The sequence below is a fragment of the Rhea americana genome, unplaced genomic scaffold (genome assembly GCF_003343005.1).
Source record: "Rhea americana isolate MKP2758 unplaced genomic scaffold, rheAme1 scaffold_430, whole genome shotgun sequence".
Lineage (NCBI taxonomy): Eukaryota > Metazoa > Chordata > Aves > Rheiformes > Rheidae > Rhea > Rhea americana.
The window spans coordinates 98,682-119,655 of NW_028186569.1; the positions used below are offsets into that span (position 1 = coordinate 98,682).

The 20,974-nt window shown below is 56.6% G+C and overlaps 3 protein-coding genes across 3 annotated transcripts; 1 reads left to right on the forward strand and 2 right to left on the reverse strand.

Annotated features, from left to right (window-relative positions):
* Window positions 1-3,232, reverse strand: MPZ (myelin protein zero). The gene is made up of 6 exons (XM_085315591.1): window positions 2,844-3,232; window positions 1,901-2,067; window positions 1,591-1,804; window positions 1,346-1,481; window positions 1,097-1,157; window positions 1-756 (listed from the first exon to the last, which is right to left on the reverse strand). Exons 1-6 carry the CDS (start codon window positions 3,163-3,165, stop codon window positions 652-654), a joined length of 1,005 nt encoding a protein of 334 aa, XP_085171717.1. The 5' UTR covers window positions 3,166-3,232; the 3' UTR covers window positions 1-651.
* Window positions 3,233-4,656: 1,424 nt separating this feature from the next.
* On the forward strand, window positions 4,657-16,750 carry SDHC (succinate dehydrogenase complex subunit C). Its single transcript, XM_085315592.1, has 6 exons — window positions 4,657-4,755; window positions 8,738-8,794; window positions 9,668-9,769; window positions 10,644-10,705; window positions 13,451-13,614; window positions 15,761-16,750. The coding sequence occupies exons 1-6, from the start codon at window positions 4,736-4,738 to the stop codon at window positions 15,863-15,865; spliced, it is 510 nt and encodes a 169-aa protein (XP_085171718.1). The 5' UTR covers window positions 4,657-4,735; the 3' UTR covers window positions 15,866-16,750.
* Window positions 16,751-18,239: 1,489 nt separating this feature from the next.
* CFAP126 (cilia and flagella associated protein 126) lies at window positions 18,240-20,760 on the reverse strand (the record flags this gene model as incomplete). Its single annotated transcript, XM_085315574.1, has 3 exons — window positions 18,240-19,268; window positions 20,247-20,423; window positions 20,635-20,760. Coding segments are annotated over 3 exons (1,020 nt in total), but the record flags the coding sequence as incomplete, so codon positions are not given.
* Between the last annotated feature and the right edge of the window lie 214 nt (window positions 20,761-20,974).

The following is a 20,974-nucleotide window of genomic DNA, read 5'->3' on the forward strand; positions in this document are numbered from 1 at the left end:
GGGGGGGGGAAAGGTGGTTGGTTGGGGCGGCATGAACCCGTGGGGACCCTGTAGGTCCCCGGAGGGGGGGGGATCGAACCGGCCCCGAGGAAGGGGCTCAAAATCGTTTGCATCTTCAAATAGAGAAAAATAAAATAAAATGACACCGGAGCAGGGCAGGGGCAGCGGTTGCGCGGTGGAAGGTACCAGCTGAGGGGCTTCAGGGYGGCCTCCCGACGTCCCCGTCCGGGTTTGGGGGACGCCTGGGCGTCCCCGAGGCCGAGGGACCCCCGGGCGAGGACCACACCCCGCTCCTCGCCAGGTTCCCCGCAGCTCAGAGCCATGTCCCGGCCTCTCCCTTGGCGGGGTGGGAAGGAAAAAACAACAACAACAAAAAAAAACACACACAAAAAAAAAAAAAGGGAAGGGAGGGGAGAAGCCGGGAGAAGAGGCCGCCGGGCGTCACTTCTCCGAGTCCATCTTGATCATGTTCATCAAGGCGTTTTTGAGGCTGGTCTTGCTCGGGGACTTGGCGGCGGGCGGGAGGCCGGCGGCCTCGGCTGCCTCCCCCCTCAGCTCCATCTCGATGGTCATGACGACCTTCGGGGTGCGGGGGGATTCAGCGCCCGCTGCCGCCGCCGCCGCCACGCTACCTTCCCTGCCCGCTAACCGCTATTTCTTCTCCTTGCGGGAATCGCCCGGGACTCCCTTGGCCTTTTTCTCGCTCGCCGCCTTGGTGCTCCGGCTGTGGTCCAGCATGGCGTAGAGGACGGGCGCCTGCGGGTGCGACGGGCACCGTCGGGGCCGGCGACAGCCACCCGAGCCACCTCCCCCACCCCCCACCCCCGATTTTCCAGCCAGCGCCCCGGGCGCTTTGCTTCTCTTCCCCTCTTGGGGACTCAGCTCCCGCCAGCTGGGTTTTGGCCATAAATGCAAGAAGGGAAAGTTTTTATCCGGGCTGTTTTTTCCCTTTTTCCGTCATCTCCTGGCTGCTCCTATGGGGTTTTCTCCCCCTCCCCATGACAGGCTACAGGGCTACGATCTGCACGGGACAGGGGATGCTTTGCCTATGCGCGTTCCCTCCCCGGAAAACCCAGCCTGTGACCCCGGCACTCACCTGGCGGCTGCGTTTGGATGCGTCCTTGGCTGATCTCTGCAGCTTCCCCTTCTCCATGGCGCTAAACCAGGTAGGGAAATGCAAAGAGGCAGCTCAGAAAGACCAGCGGGGACCAAGGCACGGTTCCCCCAGCTCCGATGTGCTCCAAGCCACCCGGTCCTGCTTCAAAACCTGGATCCCGGCTATCYGTTTTCCCCTGCCGAGCCCCCGTTGCGGATCCGTCTCGCCCCACGTCCTCCCTGCGCTCACCTAAGCCTTCTCTGCAGGGCCGCCTGCCTCCGGAGCCAGCAGTACCGGATGAGATACACCAGGGCCACCACCACGATCACCAGCAGCAAGGCTCCTCCGATGATGGAGCCGAGGACAACGCCGTAGCGGGTGGGCACTGCGGGGACACAAGGTCCCCTTAGTCYCYGGAGAGCCGGGGACGTGGTGGGCAYGAAGCCRGCRGGGAAATTGGCACGGAGAGCRGGAAGCCTGGCCYGGCACGGTACCTTTCTCGAAGACGTAGAGCGTGACCTGGGAGGACTTGCCCACGATGTCAGGGGGGTTTTTGACGTCGCAGGTGAAGGTGCCGTTGTCGGTGTAGTCCAGGTTGTGGATGACGATGGAGCCGTCCTTGCGGTGCGGGTTGCCCACCCATTCCATGCGCTCCTTGAAGGTGCCCACGTCATCGATGTAGGGCTGCCCCTTGGCATAGTGAAATATCTGGGAGGGAGGGAGAAGAAAAGCTGCAAGGTCAGGATGGCTCTGAGCAYGGCGGAGCCGGCCCGACGCTGGGACGGACGGACGGATGGCGCTTACGGAGATGCTGTCCCGGGATCCCTCAGCCTGGAAGTGCCAAGTGATGGAGATGTCCTCGGAGATCCATTCGCTGGACCAGAAGCTGCAGGAGAGGGTGACGTGGGAGCCCACGGTGCCATAGACCTCCCGCTGCGTGTAGACGTGGATGGCCAGCGTCGGAGAGAGCCCTGCGGGGCGGGGGGGGGGCGAGAAGGCATCAGCGGCACCTCGTTGGCACCGGCTGCATGGGGAGGCGCCCGGGATGCAGCGGAGCCACGGCCGGGCCGGATCTCCGGCACGCCAGCCTGCCCGAGCTAGCGCCGGGGCTCTTGTGCCCACGCGCCGGCGCCGCGCCAAGCCCCCGGGGGCCGGCACCAAAAGGCTTTTGTTGGCCCCGGAGAATGCACAAGGGCCGGCGGGGGACAGCGGCTCTTTGTGCTGCTGCCGGTGGCTTCCCGTGGGGGTTCGCGGCCATGGCTGGCGTCAGCCCAGGGGACGCCCCGGGGCGCCCGGAGGGGACGCGGCACGCCGAGGCATCGCCCCTAGGACCCGCAGCTCGATTTCAGCCTGTACCCCAGGGCGATGGCTATCGCTGGGGGACGTCGGTTTGGCTGGATTCAGCCCAGGTAGCAACCAGGACCGTGTGCGGCTGGAGGGTGGGAGGCACGTGCCATCCCCGGAGCTTGGCCACCGCTAGTGACGGTCCCAAAGTCAGGCGTTATGGGGTGGCCGCTGGCCCCACGGCCACCCCCAGCCCAGTCCTGGGGGTCCGGATGTCCCAAACGCCTTGACCGCTTCCTCTGTCGCCCTCCAGCATCCTGCCCCGGCACCCGTCTCCGCACCCAGGTTCCGTGTCCGGGATTTTGGCCCCGGCGCGGGGTCGCGGTCCGTGTCCCCACACCCCGGCCCTGCCACTTCCCCTTGCCGTCCCTGTCCCCGTGGCGGGGCCAGAGCGGCCGCTTACCCAGCGCTGCGAGGAGCCCCGCGAGGAAGACGAGGCTGCCGCTGTCCCCGGCGCCCTGCGACATGGTGGCTCCCTTGTTACCGGCTGGCTCCGAGCCGCATGGGAGGGCTGGCGGTGCGCGGGGCCCGGCGCTCTGTGCCGAAGGGTGCCGGGAGGATGGGTGCCGAGGTTTAAGAGCGAGCAGAGCCGAACGGTGCTGGCGGTGCCCCGGCTTCGGGCCAATGGGCGCCGGGCAGCCGGGGCGGTGGGGGCCAGAGGGTGCTGGCCTCCCCGAACTGAAAGGGGGTATTTTGTTTGGCTTTCGGCGAGGAGGGGAAAACATGTGGCAGGCGGGGAGCCTGGCACACAGCGCCCTTTGTCCRGCCGCATTCCCTGCCGTGGCGGAGGCGGCTCGGCAGGAATGCGGCCGGAGCCGGAGGGCGAGGGCGCACGGACGCGTGGTACGTACGCGGACGCGGAGCCGCTCGGCTCTACCGCAAGTCGGGCGCGTCCTCGCCGCCCCTTGGCTCGGTTCCCGCAGGTGGACAGACGTCAGCTGGCGTCGTGGGACCTGGGGCCTGGAGCTGACTGTGCCACGGSTCCCCAGCGCTTCCCAGAGCCCCAGGCGTGCAAGGGCTGCGGGGCAAGCGGGGTGTCCAGGGTCACCGTCCGGCTCCGGGYGTCCTCCAGCATCCCTAGGTCTGCGGTCCTATGTGGGGCTTTCCAGCGGCACTGCTAGCTACAACCGAGCAGACTCCGCAAAAGACTCCGCTCCAGCTCCATTTTGGGGTGAAAACGCTGCTTTGAGACTGTTTTGGCAATTTGGTGGCTTTTGCTGAGACRGAGAGGGGCTGTAGCTGCAGCGCCCTGGCTGCTGAGGGATGCGTCCTGCCAAAATGCGGGGAGAAATGGGGCTATTCGGCTTCCTTGGAGGGGATTTACTACCCTGATGACAGATGGACTCCCAGGGCATGCAGCCACCCAGCTCCAGCTGTGGGATAACGGGCACAAAATCCTTCTCCATTCGGTGTCCTGGCTGCCTGCAASGCCGGGACCCCTCAAGCTGCCACCACACCCTTGATGCCAACACGCCATGAATGAYGTTAACCCCGTGACAAAGCTGGACACTCATTTTCTGTCCCCATCCCATTGCCGTCTTTCCAAAACACAGCTCTGGTGGTAACCGTGCGTCCTCGGGACAGCTGTCGCATCCCTGCGGCGCATCATGGTGGCATCTCCTCGGGCTTGGGAAGGACCAAGTGGTCCAGCACGTGGGCACAGCCTAGGACATTCCCCAGACCGAGGGCATCACAAAGCGGCTTTGTGTCTGCCGAGCCGGGCTGTGGGCAGCGTGTCCCCCCCACCCCCTGCCGTCCGGGACACCGTGCCGCCACAGACRCCACCGAGAAGCGGCACCGGGGCGGCAGGACGCGCGGCTGGATCCCCGGGGCCRGGAGCGCGCTGGCCGGGAGCGCGACCATCCGATCCGACCGGGAGGCCCCCGAGACGTTCGCTCTCGGGACGCTTGGCCCCAACTGCGGGCAGTTCTCCTTGAGGAGATTCTCCCGCCGCCATCGGACACGACCCGTCCGGCTGCCGCGGGCTCGGATGTGCCGGCCCCGAGGGCTCTGCCGCCACCGGGGCCTTCGGGCCCGTCACGGGGGGCTGAGCCCGCCCGGCGGCGCGGGGCTCGCGCTCGGCCCCGAGGCATCGGGCCGGGATGACACGTCTGAGGGGAAACGGGCAGCTCCCCGGGGCGGGGAAGGCGGTGGATACCGGGCGGCCCCCGGGGGGGGGGGGGGCGATGGCGGCCGCCGCCACAGCGAAACGGCCGCGCTCGCTCCCGCCCACAGCTAGGGCCGGCGGGAGCGGAAGTGCGTCACGGCCGCTTCCGGTGTGCGCGGCGCTCCAAGATGGCGGCGCTGGCGTTGAGGTGACTCCCGGGCCTGGGACCGGTGGAAGGGAGGGGGGGAGGCGGCGGCGGCGGCGGCCCCGGGAGCGGCGGCGCTGCTCAGAGAGGGGCCGCAGAGAACCGTGGCAGCCTCGGGGGGGGGGGGGGGGGGGGAGGCGGCGGCGGCCCCGGGAGCGGCGGCGCTGCTCAGAGAGGGGCCGCAGAGAAGCGTCGCAGCCTTGAGCGGGTGGCAGCGGGCCGCGGCGTCCCGCGGCCGAGGCGGAGCAGCTCGCTGCTGGGCCGCGGGCGTGACGCAGCGAGGGGCGGTGGCGGAGCGAGCGCCGCTTCCCGTCGCTTTGAACCTCTGAGAGCCAAACCGCGGCTTCAGCCGTTCCGCCAAGGTGCCGTTAAACGTTACGTTAAACGTTAGCAGTTCGCGGCCGCTCCTTGCTGCTCCCGGCCCTGCCACCCCGCCGCCTCCCCCTCGCCCCCCCTCCCCGGGCCTCTGCTGCCCGTTGCTGCCGCAGCCCCCGAGCAGGTTCCTCCGGGTCGCTGAGCTCCAGAGCCAGCGCGGTGRCCCGGACCCGAGGAGCCACCTCGCGCCTTGGCTTCTCCGGTCGGTCCTAGGTGCGGAGGGACTTCGGTGGGCAAACGCAAGAGCGTTTCCTGGCGCGCACATGGCGTTGAGCCCAAGCGGGGAGAGCGGCTCCGCTCGCAGCTTTGAACCGCTGCCTCTTTCGACTTAAAACCTCTGCCAGAAAGTTTGCCRCTTCTTCGCGGTTGCGGCCGCTCTTCTCCCGGCCCCAAGTTATCGATGTTCTTGATACTGGTGTTAAAACAGCGTTTTGGCTTTTTTTCTCTTAATAAACATGGCACGGTCGTGCTTTGATGGAAAGCTGTTGGTGATGTGTGCCGGTTTGCTTAAAACCAGGCTCCGCCAGCAGTAGGAGGTGAGAACGCCTCCGCTGTCTGCTGGAGGGAGGAGTTCTGCAGTGCAATTACACCCTCTGTTTAAAAAACAACAACAAAAAAGTAGATCTTTTTAGTTTTAGGCCCGTAACTTTATCTGATGTCTGCTTCTAYTTGTCAGATGAAAAAGCATATATAATCATTGCTCATTTGCCTCATTCATAGCAAAATCCGAGTTATTTTTATTTTTTTTAATAGACCTGTCTTGCGGGATAAATTTTAAAGACGTCTCTTCGTGTGACACTGAGCTGATGCTTTTCTAGAGCTATTCCCAGCGACTTCTAAAGTCTTTCTGAGTTATAAAAGGCAGTTGTGAACTGTGACGCTATGCGTATAGCCGGTGTTGTTGTCATCAGGTGTGCTGCTGTGCGTTTATAGGCATCTCGTTTAAACTGTCACTTTGTGGCAGAGTTGCTTGGCATCATAAGAGCCTTCTAGAGCCCTTTACGATCGACTGTACTTCGTAAAGTCCTCGAATAATTTGTATGGTTAGTGAATTACCCCCTTAGTTTTTGCAGCCTTTTTCAGGCATGGTGCAGAGGTGGGGAAGCTGTATTCTGAAGCTGTAGGATTCTGTTCTAGGACTAATTTTCTCTCTCTCTCTCCCTCATTTTTCTTTTTTTTTTTTTTTTTAACATGTTTATCAGTGATCTGGAAGAAAATGTAAGCTAATGGATGGGGAGCTAGAGAAGATGCAAGAACTGAGAGAATGATAAATAATGAAGAGGACAGGTCCTTGGTACAGTGTGACCTTGATTGCTTAGCTGGAGGGCTGTGTTTTGCAAGCAATATTCGTTTCACTGAAGCAAGATGTAATGCCTTGCATCTAAAAAAAATATTGCAGTGAGGGAATGGGGAATTCTTGCTGGGGAATTTAGCTTTGAAAAATATGAACATGCTGTGGATTTTATTCTTATTTTGAATGTTGTGGGTGTTTTGCATCCTGCCCTCGCTCTTTTTTTCACCACCCCTGCCCCCAGGAGAGGTATGGAGCAGCTTTCGTACAAGGGGAGATGAAGTAGGTTAGGCCTCTTAATCTGGAAAGGGTGACTGAGGAGGATGTGAGAGAGGTATATAAATCATTAATAGTCTGCAGATAGAGAGTAATCATTCACCTCCTTTGCCTTCACCAAGAATGAGGAGGTATTGGATAACGCTGCTTCGTGGTAAGCTCAGGACAAGCGAGGAGGTGGTTTTCCACGTCTCGCTAAGCTCCGAGGATTCCTGCTGTTGCAAGGGCTGAAAACTTAGGGGGTTCGAGAGATGGCAACACAGTGCCACGGAGGAAAAAAGTCCATGTATTACGTACTGAAACCGCATCTGGCTTGGGAAGTCTGTGAGCAGCAAATGGGTGGAAGCTGGGAGGATACCAAGGCGGTGTTCCTCTCTGCTTTCTTATACTTTTCTCCAGAGATCTGTTGTTTGCTGCCGTTGGAAATGATAACGGGCTCGGTGGAGGTTTGGCCCCGTCCAGCTGTTGTTGCTGTTTTATCCTGAAGTTCTTGATGTAGTTGTCAGGCCCACGYGTCACGAAGAACATTGATGCAATGGAGAAGATGCCTGGAAGGGCTTTGCAGTCAGCARTGTTGCACTGAGTTGTGGGACTCAGTATTGAGCATATTTAATACAACAGAAAGTGGTGCTGTCATGTTTTTTTTTTAAGGTAGAGGCATGCAAATGGTAGAAAACTGAAAACCTTCAGCCTCCCAGCAAAAGTGTGGCACTATTTGGTAGGCAGGAGTTGAAGCCAGACAAATTCAAACTAGAAGAAGGATGTACATGTTAGTGCAGAGACGTGGGAATTGGGGAGAATTCTGGATCGCTGAACATTCGTATGTCAAGACTGGATGCTTTTCTAAAGGTCTGCTGTGTTTCAAGTCCAGCCTTTGAATGTGAGGGAGGATTTTTAAAAGGAAACATCCTATAGATCATTTATACAGGAACTCGGTGTGGTTAATAAGAGTGACTTTTGTTATGCATTTACACCTGCTGAAGATTTGACCTCCAGATGTTTTTCCACCCGTGTCCTTTAGACTGGCTGCAGAACGATTTAAGAGCGCTAGTGCTTCGTTTATCTACCGCTGTTAATGAAACTGTGGGAGATGCTGGTACAGATGCTGGTGTGTTTGCGAAGATTAATTAATGTTTGTCATTGTGCTGCAGATGAATGTGCCAAACATTATTACACACTTCGTTCTCATTATGTCATCAGGAAATGCCGCGCTGTCTTTTATGCTTTGTCCTTGACAGGAGTGTTTGCGAGCGGGTGCTGTAGATTCCAGCCCACATCTGCAAACTCTTGAGCTATAGCTGGACTGGGGGCCTGTTTCTCTACCCCAGTTACTGGAGAACTGCCCGTGAATGTCAAAGTCACAATTACTACAATTGATCTGCAGAGAATAGCTCCCACTCCTTTGGACACCATAAAATCCCTTTTTACCTCCTGCCTGAAGTGTTGGTGAGGCTGAAAAGCTCTGTGCATCGGGCTGTGACAGTGACCTGTCATCTCKCTAATGCTCAGAGCTTAATGAATGGTGATGCTGAAACAGTGTAATGAAAACAAGCGTTTAGAGGAAGCGCGTGCGTGTGCGGGGGGTGCTGATATCTTTATTTTAGATGCTGGGATGGCAGTAGCCTGAACCAGCCCTTTTCACAGCACTCGGCGGACGCACCTTTCTGGGGACACCTGCCCTGCTAATTGCTTTAGTGAGAGTGAAAAATGGACTGCATCAGCATAGCTGTGAGCTGAGAGTGCTGTTTATGTCTGCCTTATAAATAAGGTATTACAGCTGAGTAGACTAATTATAGGATATTGTAAAGATTGAACCCCTGGGCAGAGTCTGGAGACTCTATTTAAGATCTAGGCTCAGTGTTACAGTGAGAAGATTTGTTTAAGAACAGCCCAGATCCTCTTATGTTAGAACTGATATTTAAGACGTGCTGATATTTAAGACATGAGCCACTGAAATGGCAAATCCCCTGCACTGGCCCCGTATTGCTTGCGTTTTCAGGCATTTATTTGGCACTCACAAAGCTTTTCCGTTTTCTCTTGCAGATGTGTCGGACGGCGATGCCTGTTGGCTCAGCTTGGCCCCGGCTTTTCAGTGCGACAGTGAGTTTGAGGTTTTATTGGGAGTAACGGGATTAAGTTCTTTCCCTGAGGGATCCCCTCTAAAGCTTTGGTGCATGTGTACRCTCTATCCGCTTAGTAATTCTGATCAATCAATGCCATGTGGTGGCTGCTGCTTACCACATCATACCATCAGGAGCGCGTGGCCTATTTAGTGATGGGCGAGAGCTGCCTTGTAGCTTTGGGGCTGCGTACGGAGCTGAAGGAAACGCTTGGCTAGGTGCTGAGGGTGGGCCTGAGCCTCTCGCTGAGGAGACAGTACCGCTGTTACCCCTCAGGATTGCTTTTTGTGACAACTGCATGTTAACGTTGCACCTGATGGGAGCGCGGATCAGCAGAAGCCCCCTTGTTCCTGTGCTTCRTGCTGCCAGGCTTGGGGAGAAACAGCTATTTTCTGCTAAATTGGRATGTAAGTGTAATTGCTATGTAATCTCAGGAACATTAAATTACAAGCTCTTTATTTGGTACAGTGTGCAATTACCGTGGCAGTAAAGAGCAGGTTGCATGTTATCGCTATTATATAATGCATTATCTGATATCCTATACTCTGATTTGGGGCGGCGTGGCAGGGGGTGGTGTTGCTCCCGTGGCTGAATGGATTTCAGTGCAGAGCTGAGCTTAACACAACAGCGGCTTCCCATCCTGAGTATTATTATAAACTCTGGAGAGCTGGCAGTGATCCCCTCCTTACTCGTGTTTGCACACAGCTGGAACCGTTCTTTTTATGGCTGGAGTGAAGGTCAGCTGGGAACTCGCACGCTGTGAGGSTGGAGAGCCACTGCGGCATTGCCCGGCGGAGCGGGGAAGGGTAAATTGCTGCCTGTCTCTCTGCATCCCGTCTCCTCTCTTTTGCAGTGTCGTCCCCATGGGAACGACAGCGAAGGAGGAGATGGCCCGCTTTTGGGATAAGAACACCAAGTCCAGTCGCCCCTTGTCCCCTCACATCACGATTTACAAGTAAGAGATTCGTTGGCCTCCTCGGCTTCGCCCAGYGGCGCTTCGGGGCTTTGATGCATACAGCTTGGGGCCACGCTCTTTCGCAGTGTCACCCTTGGGTGGGAGGGCTGTGCCCAGTTCTGCTGTCAGTTCAGCCAGGTGGGCCAGCTTTGCGGCRGAGGCACCGGGTGGGGAGACAGTCTGTGTCACGCTGTGAACAGTCTGAAGGGTTGCATACAGCAGGGAGATCACGTCCTCAATTACATCGTGGAGTTGATGAAACTCACTTTTTTTTTTTTCTTTTTTTTTGTATGGAGTTGTGAGRGCAGGTAAAATTCCCCAAAGGCAGGCAGTGTTTTCAAACATGCTGTTGAAAGGCAGCAGCTTCCGCGGCGGGTGGTTGTGCGGAACAGCGTGTCCCACTCGGGAGCTGGCAGAAACCTGGAGTGGAGGCAGGAGGCCAGCTCTGGGCTGCCAGGTTGCCTCTGCAGYGAGATGACAGTTTCTTTTGGGCTGCTTCCGTCACTTTTCAAGGTTCTCTCGTTTATCCGTATGTCTGGATGCCTGAACCTTGCTCCCTTCATTCCTAAATTGCAGGAGCCCTGCAGTTTTCTCCCATTCCTCTCTCAGCAGACACAGCCGTTCCCCTTCCCAAACCCGTGCCAGTGGCATTTGTCATTCCCAAGCTGCCTCTGCACATTCCCTCATCTTTCCCCTTTTGCTCTGGCTGGATTCCTTGAATAATTCTGAGTGCAGAAATAGCCGCCCAGCAGCACAGAGCTGTCTAGGAATAGACGGGCYGTGCTTTGTGCCTCTGCCTTGGAAGCGTCTCTAATATTATGTTTTCCACCTTTGTGCCCTCTGTGTTTTGCTGATGAGGTTGCTTGTTTTGCAGGTGGTCTCTGCCCATGGCGATGTCCATCACGCATCGGGGCACCGGCGTTGCGCTGAGCGTAGGTGCGTGAGTCTGTGAGCCGCTCTTGGCGGTCGGTGGGCTGCGGGAGCGAAGACCTCTCAGTCGTGCATTTGGGGATGTGATTCCCGTTGGCTCTTTTCTTCCCTTTACCCCAGGCTGTGGTGTTGGCTTCAGCAACGGGTTTTCTCTTGTCCTCCATCTTTCTCTGCCCCTTAATATCTCCCCATTGCCCAGATATTTGTGGCTGAGTCTCCTTGTGCTGTGAGTTGCTTCAGTCCCACGAAGGGAGTGATGCACTCCCATAAGTAAAATCCAGAAAAGCTTTTGTAGCACTGTGGCCTTTCCTCCTCCATGACTCCAAATGCCGTTTCCTCCTGGGCCTCCCCGGGCTTGAAAAAAAGTTGACTAGCTGCTCCCGTTCTCAGACCTTCTCTTCCGTGACTATTTTTTCCCGGTTTACCCTAACAGGAGGCTATGTTTGAGGGAAGGACTGGCAGACAGGCAGTTTCCTGATGATTTTCCTTATGCACAGGTGGAGTTTCTGAGCTTCCTGTGAGTGGCTGCTGCCTTCCTGGAGAGGCTGATGGGGGGAGAAAGTGACACTGTCATCAAAGCTGGTAACCCCCCACCAGCGATTTGACTCGCGTGGTTTGACTAAGTGATCCAGCGTCTAACAGTGAAAGGCTGTGTGATTTCCAGGAATGCCCTCTCATGGCAGCAGGAAGGTGCTTGTCTGGTAGCTCAGAGTCTCCCGTTGAGCTGGAGGAGCTGCGTTGGTGTTTGTAGAAGGGAGAGAGTGAAGGAGTTCAAAAAGGATATGTGACAAACTGAGGGCTTGTGTTCATCTTGAATGCGCAGGTGGGTAGATGAGGCGAAAACACTGAGGGCCRCAGCCTGAGCTTTCGCCGGCTGCATGTTTTCCAATCATGAGGTTCTGATTTCTGAGTAGCTCTGAGAGTTTCCAGACCAGCTGATGACAGTGGGAGCTGTATTTTTAGCAGAAGTGAATTTCAGTGGAAGGTGAGGTCTCAGAAAAAGCCCTGGAGAGCCCTTCTCCACCTGCATCCACGCAGCAGAGCTCTGGTGGGACTTCGGCCCTTCCCCAAGGGCGCGCTCYGTCTGCTGGCCAAGTTAGGATCTGGTTCTACCTTTTTGAAGAGCCTGCGCACCCTCTGCGGGAGAGCAGCAAATGGCTGCGTGCTTAATTACTGCTCCAAATGGCAACCAGGTGACTTCAGCAGTTGTCTTTGCACCCTGCGAGCCCAGCTGGCTCCTTCTGAGGCGGGCTGCGTGCCCTGCTCCGTGCACGGATCCAGGGCATGACATGGCAGCGATGCTGGCCAGAATGACTGTGTGTTGGCACCACCCAGCTTTGGGACTGTGTCTGCTGCTCTCTCAGCCTAGAGCTGTGAGCGGTGAAGGCACAGTATCTCCAGCTGGCTCTACAGGCTGCTGTCTCTGCCAGCAGACACTGTCCAGCTTGCTGTCAGATGGGCCAARCTGGCAGATTCACCATTGCCCTTTCCGCTTCCTTGTAAAGAAACCATCTATCAAACTCCGGGACTGGAATGAAAAACGGCCGCTTCCCCAGGCTGCTGAGAGTACGAAGGAGAATCCCTTCAGCCGACCACAGCTCACCAGCCCTGATGCCAGAAGGAAGAGCGGAAGCGTTAATCTCCTCTCTAGCAAGGCCTATAATTACAGGAGCCTCTGACTTCCTGCACTTTCTGCAGGGCGAACACAAAAGCCATTGAAGAGACAAGTGGCTGAGCAGGGAAGCAGCTGGTTGACTCCCTCTGCCAGTGCCGGCCTCAGCCGAGGCGCTCGAGCTAGCGTGCCGCGGTGTAATCAGGCGCTATTGAACGGAGGGTGAATCGCGACTCGGCTGACTCCGCTCGCTTTGATCATTCCCATTCTTTTGGCAGCACCATCTGGAGAAACCCTCTTGGCCTAGAAACGACGGGGAGACGCTGCCGTGGCAGCGCAGCCACTTGTGTCAAACTGTCTCTTCGCTTCCTGGTTTCTTTGCTGATGTTAGCTCGGGCTGCGCGCCGTGCTCCCCTGCTCAGGCTGTCTCGCTAAATTGGCCTGTTTATCAGTGGCTGGCAAGGAGTGATTTTTTATTTTGTCCTGAAATACAGGTCTGAGGGCTTCAACGAAGAGCTGCCGTCTTATGTTTTCAACCTTTGTTGTCCCTTTGACCTTGAATTTGGAAGGTTTGGCTGCAAATATCGGAGCTCGTGCTAGTTTACTCTCAGGGTATTGTATGAGTAATGCAGCCCCTGGTGCAGGACCCAAATTCGGCGCGTTGCTGCCCCGATTTGAGTCCTCTCGGGTATGTTGTCACAGCATGGCTGACGCTGCTGCTAGATACGGAGAGCCCTTCTCCCTGCTCCTTCCTCCGTTAGCCACGGTGAGCTGTTGGTTTGGTGTTGCAAAACCAGAAACGTAGGGGTGGTCTCACCAGTGAAACTAGAACAATTATCCCCGCTGCCTTCTCTGAAGTTGTGTGTGGCTGAGCTGGCAGATTTGTCTGGCGAATTTGTCCGAATTGCCCTTCAGCGTAGGGACGTAAGCTCATCAAGAGAAAAAAAACGGGCACAAGACTGCTCCCAGACTGAGCTACACTGCTTTGGAGTCGGGGAGGACGTAGGCACTGTGGTGACGCTTAAGAGTCGGTGTCCTCCTTTAAGGCCTCGGACTTTCAGCTGGTTCTCCTGCCAGCCTGGGTCTCTTTGCTGGCAGTGAGGTGCTGATAACGCTTCTGGTGGCTTTGTCTTTCTCAGGAGTCTCCCTCTTCGGTCTGGCTGCCCTTGTGCTCCCCGAGCAGTTTCCCCACTACCTGGCAATGGTGAAGTCGCTCAGCCTGGGGCCTGCTCTTATCTACTCTGCTAAGTTTGCTCTGGCTTTCCCCCTCTCCTACCACACCTGGAATGGAATCCGACACCTTGTGAGTAGCCTTTGCGAGGGGACTCTGTGTGTGTGTGTGTGTGTGTGCGCGCACACGTGCCTGGGATGGGGTGAGAGAAGGAAAATGTCTGCTGGCGGAGGGAGTGATGTGTGCAGCGTTTGGGAAGGTGCCCTTGGAAATGGAAATTAGTCACCTAAAGTGCTTCAGAAACGAGGTGCTATTTTTGGGTACATCTAAGTTGCAAAGAGCATCGCTACGCTGATGCTTCTCCTAGCGGCAAGGATAGCTGAAGCATCTCCCCATGCCCCGTGTTACCTCCTCAGCTGCTTGCAGGGCTGCGGAAGGGACGGATCTGGGATAACGGGGGGTGGCGGGGAGCGGACATTACAGCTGAGAGGAAACGTCTGCAGCACCACAGACCAAAATGCTGCAGAAGTGACACGCTTTGCTCGTTATCTCATGCTTGTAATGCAGCTGTTGTGCTGTGATCTTCAAAGTGCTTTGTGCTATTTACTGAGCCCAGAAAACATGTAACGGTGGCTTGGAGACAAGCACGCTCTGCTTAAAAGTAACCTGTGATGTTTGCCCTGGGCTGAAATTTGGAACAATCAGCTCAGTTCAGCCAAACTTCCTGTGTTTAACAAAGGAGGGGGAGCTGGAGAGGAGAGCGTTTGAGCTGGGAACAGTACAAGACGTGCTGCTTTTGTAGTTGATTTTGTGTTTTTGTAGCTCCAGATAGGTTGGGTTTTACAGGAGCAAATTGCGAAGGCAGCTGGCCTAGAGCGTGACACGATCCTTCTGCTCCAGGGCGGGAGCGCCACGTGGGGAGCAGGGCTTTAGACATGGGCTTGCTCGGCGCGTGCTGACAGGTTCCCGTGCTTCCAGCGTGGAAACACGCGACTCCTGCGCTCAGACTGTTGGATGTCATATTTACAGCCTACACCTGAGAGCGACTGTTACTAGATGCCCGTGTCGGAGCGCCGGGAGGCGCCTGGTCCGGCCGTTCCAGGCGAATGACAGCCCTGYGCTCCGTGGAAGGAGCCCGCTCTGCAGATCCTCGGGGCAGACGGCGTCTCGCTGGCAGGACTGCGAGCGCTCATTAAACCAATTTTCGAGCGCTCCGGATCAGATGAGGTCTCTGTGCACAGGGCCTGCAGCAGGCTGAGCCTTGCTTGCTCACGGAGATGCTGTCAGGCAACTGGAGCAGTCACAACCAGCTGCTTGTTCAGAGCATCGTGAGTCGAATGCGTGCTGAAGTTTGTGACTGCACATATGTATTAAGATGCCAATTAAATTGTCTTCCGATGCCCGAGAACGTAACCGGCAGCATTGGCCCTGGCTGAGCTTGGCAGCGCAGCCCATCAGATAGCAGAAAGGATGTATACAGGGAGCAGGTTCTGTTTAATGGCTTTGCCCAAAGTACTTCTCTTCTCTGGCTCTCCCCGTGGTTTGCTGGCAGGCTGGGACAAGGTGTGCGCTCTGCAGTGCTGCACTGAGCAACCCAGCTTTTACTTGCTGGGTAAGTAAAAGGCCAAAAAGTTAGGGGAGAGATTCAAAAATCTATCTCACATCTGAAAACGGGGGGGGGGCGCGATTCCTGGCTCTGGGTTGTCATTGCACCATTCTTMCTTGAAATCTGGGCTCAGTTTGGCTCTTTGCAGCTCGCATCGTACCCCAGAGATTACCATGGATGTGTTGGGGGGCCTCGACTCCTTCCAACCTGTATAGCTCTGCGCTCAGGGGTGTTACTGCTGCCTTAGATCTGTGGCTTGTGGAAGGGCTTCGTAACCTATTTCTGTCAGCAGAAATGAAGCAAGCAAAGAGCAGCTGCCGCTCTCGGAGTGAACCTGGCACGCTGCAACCGTTGCGGATTAGGGAGAGCTCACAGGCAGCTTTGCAGATAGATGAGGGGTAACTGATGGGGGGTAACTTCTTCCTCTGACGTGGTGCAGGTGTGCCTACATCCAAGGAGATCACTGCGGTGGTGGGACACTTGTAGCCCTCCCCCCTGATTCCTGCACAGTGCTTTGGGGTGGTCTTGCTAGATTTTTTTTTTCAGAAAAGTTGCATTAACCCTGCTCACTCCTTGCAGTGGATCCCCGGCTCTGGAGGTCTATCCCATCTGGGAATCGTCTCAGTTCCTGAATGGGGAATCCTAACTGCTGTCTCTCTTCTCTCCTGGTAGGCATGGGACATGGGGAAGGGGTTGAAGATCACCCAAGTCAACCAGTCTGGCCTGCTGGTCCTTGTCCTGACCCTGCTCTCCTCTGCTGGCCTCGCAGCAATGTGAAGGCATCTCCTGGTTGATGGCCTCCCTTTTCTAGAAGATCTGGTCTGTCTGTCCTGACCCACCTCGGGAGGTGGGAGGACAGACTCCTGAGTAACTATAAATCTTTGGGGAAGGTGGCACTTCCCCTCGCAAATTTTGTGGATGATCAGAGTTGCTTATCATTAGCCCGGATGACGTGCTCTGCTCAGCTAGCTCGGGACTGCCTTTTCGATGGTGGGGGGCCGGGCTAGGGTGTCTCAAGTACCAGATAACCTGAATAGCCACAAAAAGTTGGGCACAAGTTAACAGCTGATTCCAGAGTTCTGCCCTAACTCAGTACTGTTCTTTCAGAGAAACTCCGGTGCATTTTTTTTCTCTGTGCTCCGTCCCAGAGCTTGAGACAATGCTGATTCTGTGTCCCCTCAGGTCCGAGTGGGCTCAGCGAAGGAGATGCCAGCGCTGCTGGTAGTGCGTGTGTAGGCCTGGTGCAGGACAACCATCTGCATTGAGGCACCTCGTCCTAGGGGGGGGAGGGCAGATGGAGCTGCCAACGCCAGCGCCCGTGAGGCGAATGGATAATTGGTGTCATCCGGGATGTAACATCAGCCGCGCGACCCCGGTGTTTCCAAGGCTGGCAGCGATGAACGGGCTGGGTGGCCACACTCAGACCTGCAGATGTTCAGTCCTGACTCCTTATCACTGGAAAGGTGGTGATTCAGCAGACTTGGGGGCTCTAGAGCTGTTGCCAAAGAAAACATCTTGTTTCCCCTGTATTTTCTTTTCTCTAAAGTGAGTGGGAGYGATGTGGTTTTCCCGTTGTGCATTGTCACCAGCCCTTGTGTCAGTGCTTGTTTGTAAGTCATCCACCATTGCAATAAAGCAGCCTTGATCTTTCACACTTGAGAACCGCTGGGTTACGGGCTTGGGTTTCCTTGACACAATATTGACTAAGGAGAAATAGGAWCAGAAAGCGGGGGAGGGAGGGGGTTACTTTGCGATTAAGGGAGTCACAACTTCCCAGAGAAGCTGAGCGATGGAAAAACAAAGCTTTTGCTCTGCCTCTTCTTCTTTTTTTTTTTTTTTTAAAGAGCCAGGTATAATGACTGACCTTTGGAGCTGGTGRGTGTGGGGTTGATTTGGCTGTGAAATACTGCCAACCCAGCAGGGAGGAATTTCCTTTGGAACCGTGTTTACTCACAGTGATACAAATACCTGCGCGACATCCAGGACAAGAGCTTCTCGCTCAAATTTGCCGACTTTTAACGTCCCCCCAGCAGCTCAGCTCTACGAAGAGGACGCTCCTCATCAGGAGCTCTGTCTCATTTTAATGTCCCAGCGACATAAAAACGTTCTCTGCTTTAGGAAGGATCCTCCTTGCCGTTCACRTCGGCAGCCAGCAAAATGATGGCTTCATCAGGAACATCTGCTCTCATCATCCAGCTTTTGATGGAGACCTCAAGTGGCAGGAGGGGAGCTATTCTGATAAATGCTTTCCGAGATCAGTTGCACCAGACAGAATTGTTTTCACCCGATTGCTTTCACTCCAGCCGCTGATCTAAGCCCCTTTCCCTCCCACTTGTTCAGCTCATTTGGCTGCCTAGTGGCTCTAACAAATCTGCCACTTCTTTAATTAGCAGAARGCACCCTAGCCCTGAGGGGACACGAAGCCTTACAGATGAGATACCACGAAGGAAGAAAAACTGTCTGCTGTCATCACGTTAGAGAGAGAAAACTTACTGCTGAATTACTTTCAGTATAGCTTTAAGCCCCAGCRGGAGAGATCTCCTGGGTGAAACTAATGTGTTTTAGCTTTAAACCAATTACTTCCTGCAGTTGCTGAAATGGCTTTTATTTGGAAGCCTCTTCTGATTGCTGATGAGTGAGTCCGTGGTGCATGCCAGCTGCTAACAAAGTTGCATTTTRCTGCATCTTGTGCATTCTCAGACTTTTATTTCCTTTCCCCAAGCAGTCCTAGCCCAGGCAACCTGGGTTTCCTGTGTAAAGGGGGATGGAAGTGCTGCCTTGGAGGAGGACCAGCTTCTACCAGTTTCTCAGTGATGAAAATAAAGTCAAACCTGGCTCTGCCCCCCACTCCACCTCCAGTAAGAGACTGGTTGATTGTGTAAACACAACCAGCCAACTGGATTTCTGCTGCTCGGCGCGATGAGARGCCAGGTGAGGTGTGAATATAGCTCCACGCTTTGGGGCTGGTCTCACCTTTCTGCCGTTAGACGAGCTGCGCTGCAACCCGGTGAGGACACAGCGAGGCAAGCTGAGGCTGCCCTAGGTTGGACACCACAGCTCTGCGCAGGCGCGTGCAGCCCTGATGCTGCCRAAGGGCCTGAGCTTGGGCCAGGCCGCTGGCCCTTAGCTACTGAAACCAGAGGACAGGGGATTTTTTTTTTTGAGGGGTACTTTTATTTTCCCAGTTGCCACAAACACAAATGCTGGCTGCCTTGCTTGGGCTCTTTTGAACCAGCTCTCCTTCATCGCTAAGGCTTGGACACAGGCTGAGGTGGAAAAGGTCATGAGCGCGTTCCCAGCCGCTGAGCACGGGGAAGCCTGTGTGTCCTGGGCTCCGCTCGCCTCTGGAGCCTCTTGCGAGTGAGCGAGATGAAGGAGGGCTGGTTTGTGCTAGATGCAGGGAGCAGCAGGGGAGGGGAAGTGCCCGCAGCCAGGGGGAGGGAACGAGGAGAATGAGAAGGGCTCAAAACCGCGCGCAAGGYGGTTGCCCCTGTCTCACGCTCGAGCCCGGGTGGGCCATCTGTGCTGCCCTCTCCTCGGAGCACGGCGGCCACCTCGTCCACCCGTCGTGCTCCGGGGACGCGCTCTTCTCTCTCTTGGCTGTCGCCTTCCGTGTCCTGGAGGCGCTGCCGACCTTGTAGTGAGAGCGGCTGGGCACCAGCGCCTCAGGTGAGGTGGTTCCTCGGGGACTGGCCTCCGCTGGCCCAGGACAGGGCGAGACCATGAGACTGGGTGAACTCCCCCCCTTGGGTTTGGCCTCCACGGAGCCGGACCAGCTCGCAGCGGAGACATCCGCCGAGGTGGCCCGCTGAGGGCTAGCTTCCCTTGAAGTAGAGTGGATTTTGGGTGACATGGCATCCCTGAGTCTAAGATCCGTGAAGGCGGGCTGGCGGGAGAGCGGGACCTCCACTGGGGTGTCTGTCCTGTGCTTGACCTGCTTGGAGTGAGGCTGCTGTGAAGCTGGGATCTCCGGTGATACTTCTTCTCTCAGCCGGACATCCAGGCGGCCGAGCTTGCGAGACAGCGGCACCCCGACCATGGCACCCGCTTCATGGCCAAACTCCTCTTCCAGTGGCATTTTGGGAGAGAGCTGGGGAATCTGGATGCGCTTGCTAGATGTCTGACTGGCCTTTCTGGAAGGCTCCCTGGCGTCTTGCGTGTCTGACCAAAGCTCTTGGGGCTGCGCGAGGGAGACACACAGTAGGCTCATGTAGCAAAGACGGGGTGGGAGGTAACGAGAGAAGGGGGGAAAGTGAACGGGAGGACCGGCAGGATGGAAATGCTCCGGCAGGAGGGGTTTGGACTAACCCAGGGAGGCCTGCTGCTGCAGGCAGGGTTCGCTGCAGGACTGGGCTCCTTGCTAGGCTCACGGGGAGGACTGAATCCTCGGCAGACTGGCAGGAATTGGTCTAGCCTGAGACTGCCAAGGAATGAAGAAACGCTGCTGAGCTCCTCCGGGAGAAGACTGAGGTGAAGAGGGGTGCTGGGGGGACATCTCCGTGTCAGGGCAGTTCCTATTCTAAGACGATTTTCCCCAGGAGGAGAGCAGYGGCTTGTGAGCTCCTCCTGCTGGCCCAGCTGCGGTGGCCCAGGCAGCCTGCTGCCAGCAGCAGGGGGACAACCTCAAATTAAGGGTGAGACAGAGACACCAGCTCCTGAGAATAAGACGAGAGAGCGGCCTAGGCACCRAGCACGAGTGCTGCAACGCTGAGCRCASCAGWTCGGGTCTAATAGCGAGTGCAAATTGGGGACGTGGGAGGAATGAGTCTGTCTAAAACATCCCGTGGGAGGAGAGGRAAGCAGCATGGGGAGAAGCGATCTTCCACGTGCGCTCAAGGAGTACGTCCATGCTACTTTCTCCCCTGTCCCACCCTTCCCTGGCCTGGCTCAGACCTACATATTAAGAGGAGGGACACGAGATTATAGAAAACATCCCTGAAATCTGCTCGCAGGCTCTTCTCAGCTCTAGAAATCCTCTCCCAGCATTCACCTGCTTCTACAGTGCAGGGACCACACTGCGGTGTCACGGTGCAGCAGCTCACGGAGGCTGGACACAGAGACGGTGCCTCTGCCCCCTTGTCCGTAAGGCCAAGCCAAAGCTCGGCAGAGAAAGGTGATGTCCCGAGCTCCTTAGATCCCTTGGAAAAGCGGCACCTACCTTGCCAGCGATCTCTGGTCGGAGGCCGTTGCAGGCGCTGGTCAGGGGGGCGGACTTGTGGATCCAGTCGGTGAGTCGCGCCGCTGCGGCGGCCGAACGCGAGGTCAGATTCAGCCTGGCTGGGGGAATTTTCAAGGGCATGTCCCAGGTTCCCAAAAAGGTGCCCCAGGGGGAAGCCTGTAAAGGAAAAAGGGGGAACAGAGCGGGGCTACGGCCCTGTTTGAGACAGCATCCGCCCTGCTCGGCCAATGTTTTGCTGCTTCACCTAGGAGAGCTCCGCTCCGGAGCCCGTCTGAGCTGGGCGCCTCCGGCTCATCACCTGCAGYGCTGTGGGGGCCATGTGGGGGGTGCCAGCCCCGCAGCGGGCAGGAAACACCCCGACACTAACCTTGGAACGGGGCACGGAGGGGAGCAGATGTCCTCGGTCATCGGTGATGATCTGTGTGTAGCCGTCCCGCGGCAAGGGGCGCTGAGGGGAAGCAAGGGGGTGGGGGTCCGAGAGGGTGAGCAGGGGCGTCTGCCTGCGGGTTATGGGGTAAGCAGGGCAGGAAGGGGGGCAGTGGGCCGGATTAAGGGTTTTGTTATTTTTTGGGGGAGGGGGGCTGGCCTAGCTTGGCAGAGCGAGGGCGAAAGCAGATCAATACTTCAGCTCAGCCTCGTGGGGTGGCCAGGAAGTGGGGATAAGGAATCAGGCTAAAAGCGGGGGCCAGGGAGGGGGCCAGGCCGAG